The 12,804-nt window shown below is 45.8% G+C and overlaps 1 protein-coding gene across 3 annotated transcripts in view; it reads right to left on the bottom strand.

The window, feature by feature from the left end:
- Nucleotides 1–12,804, bottom strand: part of LOC119386675 (transformer-2 protein homolog alpha) — a 42,209-nt gene that overhangs the window by 13,475 nt on the left and 15,930 nt on the right. For all 3 annotated transcript variants that reach the window (XM_049413212.1, XM_049413213.1, XM_037653968.2), the window contains exons 7-8: nt 8,379–8,438; nt 7,012–7,127 (exon numbers count right to left, since the gene is read on the bottom strand). In XM_049413212.1, the coding sequence (XP_049269169.1) occupies nt 7,012–7,127; nt 8,379–8,438 (176 nt within the window). The remainder of the gene's footprint in view (nt 1–7,011; nt 7,128–8,378; nt 8,439–12,804) is intronic.

The following is a 12,804-nucleotide window of genomic DNA, read 5'->3' on the forward strand; positions in this document are numbered from 1 at the left end:
ATAGCTGATCATTTAAAGACCGGAGATCGGCGGTCTTCGTTCTTAAATCGGTACATCGACATCCGCGGCGCGCTGTTCCCGTCCCGAAAGTATGCTAAACGATGTTTGAAGTCGGAAGTTATTGAATTTGGTATGTCCGTGGTAGAAAAGTCCGCTCTAAAGGAGACCTGACCACCTTGCTGGCCTGACATCTTAGTCAATTATATCCGAATGTCCGTTGTACCAGAATACGTTGCAAACGAAGCTCAATCAATGGAACAAATACGGAGGTCGGGATAACGCCGCAAATTGGTATGTAATATCCGAATGTCTGTTTTAAACAGATCCGTTGTAACGAGGTTATACTGTAATGTGTTGTTCTGTGTGAGTTTCACTAATTAGTTGTAATTATGTAATTAAATACTTATTATTCTACAGGCATGTTCTATTTTGACATTAAAAAACGAAATAATAAGACTCCAAATGTGTGCGCAATTAGTTTTTGGTTGCATTCACTTCGAGAAATAAAAGTAATACTTTTGATGTTGGTTCTGGAACTTGGCACGTCGAACATCATAGTGCCTTTACCAAAGCTACAGTCACACACAGCACACTGTACAAAGGTATGAACCTGTTGTCCACACTCTGTATACTGAGTGACTAAGCAGAAGGTTCAATTTGTCTAATGAGCGATGTACAGGTCGGTCCACTGTTAAAGGGAACACTCGAATGAGCCCCCTTCATTTTGCTGGCCCCCTCATTCCAAGTGGATGTGGAAACGTTGTTTGTTCAAGGTACTGGTCTGTCAAAGGGAGTCGGAACTGTCAACCACCAGTAGTCTTATGTAAATCTAAGCCACTGTACTGTTGCAAGAGAGCGATATCCTGACATGCCCTGAACGCAATTGTTCCCTTTAACAGTGGACCGACCTGTACCTTGCTCTCTTCTGGCCACATACTGACAAAACTAGCATAAACAAGCTGTGTACACAAACGTAGCCACTGCCACTGAAGGGAATATGCAGGAGCAGAAGCGGGCTTCAGTCTTTTGGAGCATGAATAATACTGTTTTGAAGCAGCTTTGGTGCAGGAAGTTTCGGAGCAGGTTTGTAAGGTCAAACACCATTTTTAACTAAAATTTTCCATTTCTGGTAAACAAAAAATTCCAATGGTTTTTACTAAACAATACTGTTAAACCGACCAGACGTACAACAAATTTTATATACATATTATCATCATTAAAACATCACAGGTGACAGAGCAATAACTAAGAAAATAAGAGATATGCGATGCTTTGGATAGCTACACTTGACCTCAGACAAATGCCTAATAAAACACCGCAGCTGACGTGAACAACTGAAGACTATATCCTCTATCATTTGACACCCTTTTTAGCATCAATCAATTTCTGTGGCAGGAAAAAGATATTTCCTCTCCCAGACCTGTGTGCCTTAGTTTTGAAGGGCGCCCACTACCTCGCTTGAAAGCGCAATTTTCCCGGCAGGCATGTTATAACCTGTCTCTCATCTCAAGGGGCTGCGCAATAAGCAATTTAATTTAATATCTGGGGTTTAATGTCCCAAAACCACGATATGATTATGAGAGACGCCTAGTGGAGGGCTCCGGAAATTTCGACCCCCTGGGGTTCTTTAACATACACCTAAATCTAGGTACACGGGCCTCAAACATTTTCGCCTCCACTGAAAATGCAGCCACCGCAGCCAGGATTCGATCCCGCAACCTTCGGGTCAGCAGCTGAGCGCCATAACCACTAGACCACCATGGCGGGGCACGCGCAATAAGCAGTATGCATAATCATGGAGTTCTATGGAAGGGTAAATGGGAGTCGGGAAAAAGCAGATTATAGACGGTCCTGCACTATTGGCCTCGAGGAGTTACGGAGTCGCCCTCTATCGGACGCGCCTCAATTGCGTGCTACGCAGGATGCCGCCGGCGCGCTCCCCATAGGTTTTGCTGTCGGCGCTCTACGAAAACACCTCGCTGAAGCCCTCCAGGGCATTTCTGTAAAGACTTTCGAAATGAACTGTGTTCTTTACTGTCAAAATAATCGTTTTTGACAAACTGAAAGCACAAGATAGTCTACAGTCGCTGTCTCTTTGCAAAAAACCGAGCACCCGCTTCACGCGGTCACCGCGTTGGAGACCCCTGAATCGGCTTCTTGCGTGAAAGGTAGTCACTCGCTGAGTGCGAACTGTGTGAAATATCTCGTTAGAGTAGACTGCCTGTATAAACAAACAGAGCATAACAGAAAGAAGCCTCAAGCCAGCGATCGCACGGGTTCGCGACGACTGACGGTGCCTCTGCATGTATGTTCGTGCTGATGGTTTCGCTTTTGCTACGAGCGCGTTTTGGCACCGCGCTGTGAACTTTAGGCCGCAAAATATGAGAATTTGTGAGTAAACAAACAACTACTGTTGCGCGGATGCTATCAGAGCAGTTCAAAAACAATTTCTTTACAACTGCGGCTTCGGTGCTCATGGCAACTTTGTGATCTGCCGTCCCGACGATTCAGTGTCTTTTTTTTTTTCTTTTTCAGTCTAAATTCGGGTACGTTTGAATGTCATTTGACAAGTTGTCTCGCACTGCGTATTGATCGGTCTTCTCAGTGGGCAAATGCCGCTGCTTCTGATTCTTTATTCAGCGCATTCGTTTCGTTTGGTGCTCACACAAAACGTGAGCAAATGCGACGCCTTTTTTTTTAATGCTCCTTAATTATCGTTCTGTTTGCATTCCAGTGAACTTGCCGCTCTCTGTCATCAACAAATTCATAGACCAAAGCTTCACCACTTCGAGATTGCTGGTGGAAGAAGAAGCAGTCTTTGAGACCGTGGATGTATAGTAGCATGCAACGCCAAGGAAAAGAAAGAAAATACAGTAACGTTCGCCGGACTTGTTCTGCAAACGTCGGCTGTGAACTAGGACCGACATGAGCTTGAAATAGCGGTGAATAAAATAGAAGTTATTGCAGTGACCAGTAGCCGCAAAACGGGATAGTAATTATTTGGCGAGTACCCCAGCAATTTTGGCAGCAGTGTCGTGTCTAACGCCAACAGGGTGGCATCTTTCCCACGTAAATAAATGAGGCTCCAAGAAAATACATGGGGTTGACCGGTGGGCCGATCACGGAGGCAATGCAAAATTTATGTAGCTTATGAAGCAATGCATGCCTCATCAAATGGGAAGGTTGCCAGTCGGCCTCCCGCATCGGCGGCGTCAACAGGAGTGATGCAAAAAATAATCGTCACGTGATGGTGTCACCATATGACGTCATCATGACGTCACAGATCGCCAAAATATGTAGCGTCATGACATCACATGATGACGTATTCACATGTCATGCTCACTTTGCATTGCCTCCGGGATCGGTCACGGAGGCCGTGCAAAACCGCGTTAGGTGCAGAACGCTTTTCGAGTGGGGCGCGGAAGAATCAGTACATCGACTGACAAGAAGAAGATGGCTTTCGCCTTCTAGTCATCTTTAACGAATGCATAAAGGACCCTGTGCGTTTTTTAATTCAACGTATCTAAACAATGGCTTGCGCATCTGCAGCCGATTTTGTGGACGCTGAGCACGGGGCCGACGATCAAGAGGTCGCACGGGAGGGTTCTGAGATGGCATCGCACGTGTTAAAAGGCAGCGCTTTTACCATCCTGTGGCAGATAAGCATCATTTGCCGGCGGGAAGCGCGCGCGAGCCATCGTCTCAGTGCGCGCTGTCTACTACTCACCGAACATCGCAGGCTCGATGCAGTAACAAAAGTCTTCGTCGCGGAAGTGCTTGTTGCACACAAGACTCGTAGCGGATGGCTACTTGCCGGTTCTTAGCTTTACAACCCATGCTTCACGCTGTTTCTTGTCCCGCGGTTATCAGTGCAGGCTGACACTGGGCTCCTTTGCGAAAGCGCGGCACTGCGGCACCGAGCGGTAGAGCCCCATGTTCGTCGCCTTCGGAGGCAGCCACGCTATTACAATGGTTTCAATCGAATAGAAAATGAGAGAAAACTTCCGAATTTGAACAGACCACAGCGCATGTGGGACTTGAAGCTCGTTTTCAAAGCACGCGGCAGTGCTCCACAAGCAGCCGACGCAGCCGCTGAGACCACGTGATCCTGCCAAGCACGTCACGCCGACGGTGGCGCCGGCGTTTCCAGTGGTGGGCCTCGAGGCCAATAGCATAGACCACTTATAACACCTTAGTGCGTCTCGAATACCCGCACTATAACAAACATTTTTCAACGGCTGCACGTGTGCAAACCATGACGAATAGGCAGCCACATTAATCAGACAATCAAGGCACGTGACCAGGGTGTAAACCTGCATCCTTGCTAATGTTGAACAGTTAACGTCCGCAAGTTCGTGACGCCGACATGACGCAGGCAAAAAAAAACTAAAGCGTCATAACTTTTGAGTAGGGATGGGCGAATATTCGGGTGTTTCGAATATTCGAACGAATATTACAGTATTCGAATTCGCTTCAATACGAATTTATATTATTCGAAATTTCGAAGTACAGTTGAACCCCTTTATAAGAGACACTGATATAAGAAACACGTGGGGTATAAGAGACACCAGTGTGCTACATGAAAGTAAGGGTTGATAGGAAAATGCATAACTTAGTACCCTGCTTATAAGAGACACCTCATATAACAGGCAAGAATTCCTCCCCCATGCGTGCCTCTTATAAAGGGGTTCAACTGTATTCGAAATGAACAAATATATGTATGTTTGACCGCACATAACACCCTGTAAAGGTGGTTTCACTGCAGCGTCAGGTTGCTGTACCGTGAAACCACCTTTACAGGAGAAATCTGCACTGCCGCGAAGCCACACTTTAAGGTTAAGTGTACATTTTTTTTTTTTAAGTTTAAATCGTGTTATATGGGCTTATATGCGCTAAGTATAGCAATTTTTAAATTGTAACATATTGTACCACTTCTAACCTGCACCCTACTGCTATTCAAATCTTGATACTATTCAAGGTTGCTTCCACTTCATTTCAAATCAAAAAAGTGACATTCGCTCATACCTAGTTCCAATTCTTAAAAATATTGTGCAAGGGTCATGACAAAAACGCTAATTTTTCATAATAATATGCGCTATATACTATTCGAACTATTCGATTATTATTCGACCAAATCACTACTCACTTCGGATTCGCTTCGAACCTCAAATTTGCTATTCGCCCATCCCTACTTTTGAGACCTTCTCGTTTACGTGGACTTGACCACGGTGCCACACTGTGCAGAAACTATATGTCAAACGGCAACTGAAATTCCGCATGCTTTTGATTTTGCGGACGCATGTGCAATGTCAAAAACAGTGGTGACCACAAACCACCATTCGAGCGTTGCAGATGCATGCCATCGTTTCCACTGAAGATATCGGTGACCCCTTCGAAACGCAACAATTGCATAAAGTTTCATTGACTGTGCACCTAACTGCAACTTTGAGCATCCAAGGCCACTAATGATGAGGCAGCTAGCGCTCGTTAGACCTAGTGTGCGAGTTGCAACTTGGCATGCCACACAAGATCGGGCATAGGAGAGATCACACTGACGAGCTGAACAAAGGGAAGCACGCGTGAAACCATATTGCGGTTCGTGGTTGGGAGAACAGCTGCAGCAACTATCCTGCAGAAGTCTGCCACACTTGTAAGTCTACCTGCTGGTGGCAGAGGCGAAAGCTCTATTGAGCAAGCGCACCTCCGCTGAGAAGCGCACTCACTCCCCTGCTTTTCTTGGAAATCTTCCCCCAGCCGCATTAGAACCGGTCTTTCTGAGGGACTGCACAACAAGCGGTATGTGTATACATGGAGTTCTATGGGAGGGTAAACGGGAGTCAGAAAAAACAGTGTTATAGCCAGTCCTGTGCTGTAAGCAGTTGCATTACAAATGGTCTGAGCTGTTAAGTGGTTATGTAATACAGTAAAAGCTCGTTAATTCGACACCCATTAATTCGGATAATTCGGACGGCTCTATTGGTCCCGGCCAAAGTGCATGTTAATCTATGGGACCAAACCTTCATTAATTTGTCAGAATTCGGATCCGCACCGCTTAATTTGGACAAATGCTGACGGCTGCCGCTACACAAAAGTGTGGTAAAGCAGCGCTGGCACCAATGGAGTGAAACCGAAACCTGAGTGGCATCGCGATCGTCATTAACTAGTGGGGGTGATCGCAGCGTCACCAAACGTCAGCTCCACTGCGCGCCTCCGACGCCATTTTCCCTTGTGTTGTGTCCTCTTTTTTTCCGTTGTGACCGTGTTTGCATGCCACCACCATCATGCACTACATTGATGGCAACGCCGGAAAGCGGCAGAAGTACGAAGCGAAGAATTTGGCGACTAAAGTGGAAATTTTGGAAGCTCTGAAGAACGGCGAATCGCGACAGCACATTATGACCAAGCACAACGTGAAGCGGAGCACGCTGGGAGGCGCTTTTGATATTAGAGGATGTTTGCCTGAGCACTTCCGACAGTTTGCGTGCTGTTGGTCATTTGGAAGAGTTAAAAAAAAGTAATGTCAGCTGAAATCTGCGCAAAAACGCAGACGACCATTACAAAATACTTCCGCAAATTAAGGTATGCTTCTCCAACTTGACTTTAATGTTGTTTTTTCTGTTCAATCGTTAATGTGGCATTCGGTTAATTCGGACATTTTTTCCGGTCCCGTGAAATCCGAATTAACGAGTTTTTACTGTAAGTGGTTTGTGCTGCACAAACAGTTGCCACAATGCTCAAATGCTACATTGGTACCATGGAGGTGTGCAGAACACAGTGCATAAGGTTTAAATTTAAAAGCTCCACATCAACTTGAAAGTGTCATCTCTACCCAAATCACGTGCTGCATTGCCTCATACAATGATTATTTAGTTGCATCATGACCACTAGCAAAGCTGCAGCACTATTTGTAGCAACATCGCTTTGTGCCTGCTTTATATGAACAGCCTTGGTGCAAAGTACTAAAAATCTGGCAAAGTCAGCATGCGGAGGAAACGTGCCGAGAGTACTCACTAGGATGGCTTGCCCATGTAGATGCCCGGTGTTGGTGTGTGTGCCCGTTGGGTGATGGAGTAGTCCACCCTGATCTTGCGGCCGTCTATCTCCAGGCCGTTGCAGCGGTCCTTGGCCTGCAAAACAGTGCACGCACACACACAGCGGCACAAGAACACACATCAGTGCAACGGCACATGGGTGTAAATGCAAAGAAAGCATCATCGATAGCTGCACAGGGCTGCGACATCAGACTGTACCAAGAAATGAGTCAACATTATTGAATACTGCTGAACTATATGTAACAAAGGCTTTTTCAAAATGGACCAAAATATAACTACGGCACTGGCTGAGCCTTTCTGTACATATAGTCGCCAACCAATCAGTCGAACGTGCTCACAGTCCAGACAAGGACAGCTCCACAGCACTGCCACTGTACAAGGGCAACCTAAATTTCGGACACCTTCAAGCAGCCCATCCAATATTAAAAAATTCATCTGCCCAACTGCATGTTAAATTGTGCGGCAGAGACCACCAGAAAAGGCAGGACTTTCGTGCCCATTTGTTGCACATGCTGAGGGCACCTCAAAATGAAACTAACAAAGTAATTTTCATTAAAAGAGAGACACAGTGCCAGTGGTGGATTTTGCACCACGAAAAGCAAGTCCATTCAAGTGGTGCCAACTGTACGACACATGAGACAAACCGTTTCAAAGGATCCAGGTGTCATTCAGCTATCGGAACATATTTTACCGCTGTCCTAAGCTGCCAGGGGACATATGCAGTGCTCATACTGGTTATGCTGTTTACTGAGTTGTAGCATCAAAACTGTCCAGAGCCTTACTGTCTAGTTTGCAGTTTAGCATATGCGCACATGACACACTTTTCTGGTTCTTTCTAGAGGACCTCGTATTTTGGACTCAATTATCCAGAGACCATCTTTTCTAATTTTGGAAGTTTCGTGCAGTTTCCACCAGCTGCATGTCATGAATCGCAACCACTTAGCAGCACCGCTTCAATTTTATAGGGAATGTCGTTCACACTCGGCTACCAAGGCAATATTTTTTCCACAGAGGCATTTCGAAGCACAAAATACCGAAATCAAGATGACCAATAATGGGAAAGACAGCTGTTGGTAGAGAAAAAAGATTTTACCAAATAATTTCAGCAAGAGCAGCAACTTACTCAAATGATGGATGCTTACTGAACTTTCATTTAAATTGTACACTTGTCAACCAATCTTCAACCTCCAAAGTGCCATGTTGAAGAAATGGTAAACCTTCTGGCCATCTTCTGCAGCGTTTTCTCAGAACAGCCACTACGTGAGCGAATTGTCAAAGGCGACAAACTACGTGCACAACAGGCATTCCACTTAATTAGTGACCTACCATTTTGGCGTCTTCCACAGTCTCAAAGTAGACGAAGGCAAAGCCCCGGGAGCGGCCAGACTGCGTGAGGAGAACAACCAAAACTTAACTTTTTATATTGATATATTTTTAAATCTATGCAGCTTTCGTCTTTTTTCCCCCTCCCCAAGGCTCAATTTGAAATCTGATATTTGCACACCCTTAGGGGGCACGCGGCTTTCATATCGCGAAAAACGGCAAAAAAAATTGATTTTCTGTTCCTGGAACCCTTTTTCTGTCTGATTCCAAAATATCGACACTGAAAACCACCCAGAAGTGCTTCGAAAAATTTGTTTTGCCCTTCGAGGTGGCGAAAATTATTGTGGGAATCGCAAAAAAACTGATTTTCAAAAATTGTAGCTCCGCGATGGCGCGACCGCGAACCAACTTCTTGGGCTTGTCGGAAAGGGCATTTCTCCGTGTTCAAATTCCCCGCTTCAGCGGGCTCCTCCATTCAGAAAGAAGCGCACAAAAAGCAAACGCTTGAGAGTCGTTCCGAGGCCTTCGATTGGCCGCGTCCGCCATGTTGCCCCAGCTCGCCTCGCCATTGGTCCGATGCTCGCTCCGGGAGATCGTCATCTGCCGACTGCGCGTCGAGAGTTCACGGCCATCTAGAATCGCGCTACTTCGTGACACGTTCGCAACTGTTCTGTGTTCACTGCTCGACGATCACTTAGAATATAATTACGCTTTAGTTTGGAGCTGCAAGAGGAAGTTCGATCTGATTACGATGGTGCACCGCGCTCCCAGCGAACATCGCACACGCGCGTCTCGGACAGACTCTCTATCGTTGACTTCAGCGTAGGGTTCGCGGTTAGATGTTGTGCTTATCAGCACTTCGGACATCGTGATGGAGGCCATCGCGGGACGACTCTTTGTACTCACAACCACGCATTACGCACTTTGAAGCAACCGGCACCACGGCCTGCGCATCTACTGCTCGGAGTCGTCACTAGGCCTAACTCCGCTCACGGCGCCATTTGGCGAGACGAACCTCGAACTTTACGGGCAACAACAACACGCTAGCGTACCCGCGGCTATGCGCTTCTTCGCAAGCGAAGAAGCACATCGCTCGCCGGCACTTCGGAACCGCGGATGGGCATTTTACACATCGGCAGTGAACTCCACAGCAAAGCTCGTCAGACCCCATGGCCACGGACTGCTCAGAGCAGCAGTAGCAATTTCGCACGTCGGCACAGATAAGTGGTCGGGACTCGAAAATGCGAGACCAAGTATACTGCGCACAGATTTTTCGTCATCGTAGCTTCGCATTCGCGCATCGTCACCGAATGCCGCCACCAAGCACATCACGCGCCGGCTCCACGGAACCCGCGGCCGAGCACTTCGCGGTCAGAGTACTGTCAATAAGCACTAGTGATGTAATTTAGACGTGCTTGGAGCCGTGCTTGGTATCGCTGCAGGCGTTTACAAATGTTCTGAAACAATGAAAGCCTAGCGTTGCCGCGGTCGGCCGAATTATACAGTAAAAGCTCGTTAATTCGGATTTCTAGGGACCGGAAAGAATGTCCAAATTAACCGAATGTCCGAATTATCGAATGGTCGAAATAAACACAATAAATGCACGAGTTTTTTCAACATACCTTTACTTCACAAAGTAATCGCGGATGCTTGTCTGTTTTCGAGCAGAAATTCGCGCGGACACAATTTTTCTGAGCCCTTCAAGGTGCTCAGCAGCTCGCATGATGTCTGCAGTACCGCAAATGTTTCACCCGTCATCCACGCTTTTCGGTTGGCACGGTAATCCACGGGAAGATTGTTGATGTTCTTAAAGCAGCGTGGCTTTTGAACCTTTCCGATAACGAGAAGCGGCAAGCGCTCTGTTCCCGTCACGTTGGGGGATAGAAGTACGGTTACTCGTTCCTTGCTTCTTGCCGCCGATTGAAGGATCCCCTTTCATCACTCTTCATCACTTCTTGTCGGGAGAGCCCGTTATTCAGAGCACGCAAAATTTCTACTTTGGTGGTGAAGTCCTTGGCCTCGTACTAGGGCCGCTTCGCCGGCGTTGCCATCGGTGGAGAGTTCGGTCGCACGAGAAGTCAGCACAAAAGCACCAGCAACGATCAAGCTAAAGGAGCCGTACTGAAACGTTCCTCGATAAATCGGCGATCAACGATGCAGCACACCAACGGGAGCAAAGCAACAAAACACACACGCGAAAAAAAGGCGTTCAACCAGTCTCAATCCAAGCCAAGTCGATAATTGATGTCCATGGCGATGCTGCGTTTGAGCTTCACTTTTGTTCCGAATTGTTCTTTTTTCGTTTTCGAGCCTCGCCAGCCGCCCGAAAGTCGCCGAATTATCCGATTTGCGGTCAAATCTGTCCGAAATAACGAGCACCCAGTCTCATAGAGTGATGCGTATATTTACAGGGACCAGATGACGTGTCCGAATTAACCGATTTTCCGAATTAACGAGTCAAATAAATGAGCTTTTACTGTAATACGTTTCATACGCGAGAGTGGCAAAAGAACGTCTAGGAAGCAGGGGACAAATTTTTATCAGCCCGACTTACGTCACTGAATAAACTGCTCAGAAATCCCTGTGCCACTAATGTCTTGGCCATAACTGTTTGTTATTTGGAAGGAAGGCATCGGCTATCATGGTGCGAGCCATTTTCTGTCACAACAAACCTCTCTCTTTATAAAAACTATTCTATGATTAACTGTAATCAATAAGCAAGACTTAATTATGCTAATGACAGCATAAATACAAGAAATATATGTAATTATTTCAGTATGTGGCCTTATTAGATTGCAATATCTTCTTTTCTGTCATGTCTATCACACCACTCCTTCATACAGAGAACTTGGTCTGAAATCCATACTGGTTTTTTGTAGATCAAAAAAAAGAAGGTTATGAAAAAAAGAACAAAGGCACACTGGAGAAAGGCCACATGTCCAAGAAGTGAAACATCACACAAAAAAAAAAAAACAAAGATCACAATCTTTAGGTGTTTTAAAGAAGGCCAAACTTTAAACGCAGTTTTCTCAATACTGTTTTTTTTGGCATGTTGCTCAGCTTGTGAAGCAGATATCTTGACAACTACTACAGTCAAACCCCGCTACAACGAAATTGACGGTGCTTGGAAAAATGTTCGTTGAAGTGAACATTTCGTTCTAGTCAAATCGAAAAAAATATGGCTGACCTGAGCTAGTAGAACAGTGAAACTTTTATTTCCAATATTCAAAAAGTGTCTGCTGCTTCCTTTGCGTCCCCAGCAGCGTTACGACGCGATTCTCATATATGCATAACGACGCCACGTTAAAAAGCACGCAGAAATAACGGCTTCCGCGAACGAATCAAACAGGCACGGGCGCGCAACATGAACTGCACAGCTGCACCAATACGCTAACACTAGCTATTTGCCGACAACGGTGACATGCAGGCGTGCTATCGCGGAGCAATGACTTACGCCTTATTCTATGCTATTCTTATCCACCACCCGCAGCTGGCTGATCCCGTTGATAACGCGGACGAATTGTTGCTTCGACCACCGGTCGCACTGACCAAGCGCGAAAAGCATTGGCATTGGAAAAGGCACCATTCCGCGACTGCACCCCAGGGCTGCTCGCGTTAGTAACGCGGATGTGGCAGATGTACCGTCGCTCTGACCACTAGCGAAGCGCGAAAAGCACGAAAAGTATTGGAAAGACATCGGAAAAGCTATCGTTTCGCGATTGCACCCCAGTGTCGAAAAATGAGCTTTGGCTTTGGATTCTCTGCGACTCAGAAGCAACTTAAGGGGGGACATGGGCCTTGGGCAAAACGTTCATTCCTACTGCTGCTAGAGTTATGAAACTTGCAGGTAATATGTAATTTAATGTGCTGATTACAAATATGCAACCAGTTTTTCTGTACCTCATGAAACAAAATTTTTATACTACTTTTTCTGTTTTACACTTCTGGGATGACTGGCAAAAAATATTTTAGAATAACCAAGCTAAAAGTTATATTTATATATTCCTGAATGCTCAATGAGTGCAAGAAGCATAATTTCGTGTTTCTACACTTATTTTATCCCAAGTTATAAAAGTTCAAAAATTTTTATTGAAACATGAATTCTTTGTCTGTTGTTTGGTCAAAATTTCAAAATGTTTCAGGGTGAAGAAACATTGTATTATAGGCATATTGCACTCTTTGGAAGTCTAGCTATAAGACAAAAAAAAACCCATTGAAATTGGATGATTAGAAGGGTAACAACAGCCACCCAGAAAATTGGAGACTGCCAATAAAAGTGTTTTGAGAAAAGTGGGAAAAACTAATGGACATGTGAAAAAAGCCTTTTATTCTCCTGGATGGGCGAAATTACAACAGCCAGTGGCTCAGAAGACTCCTGGAGAATAATCCGGGTGGGGCTTTCCTCTTTGCCTCCGCTTTGCAGCTGCGT

Source organism: Rhipicephalus sanguineus, chromosome 3 (assembly GCF_013339695.2).
Source record: "Rhipicephalus sanguineus isolate Rsan-2018 chromosome 3, BIME_Rsan_1.4, whole genome shotgun sequence".
NCBI classification, from domain to species: Eukaryota; Metazoa; Arthropoda; class Arachnida; order Ixodida; family Ixodidae; genus Rhipicephalus; species Rhipicephalus sanguineus.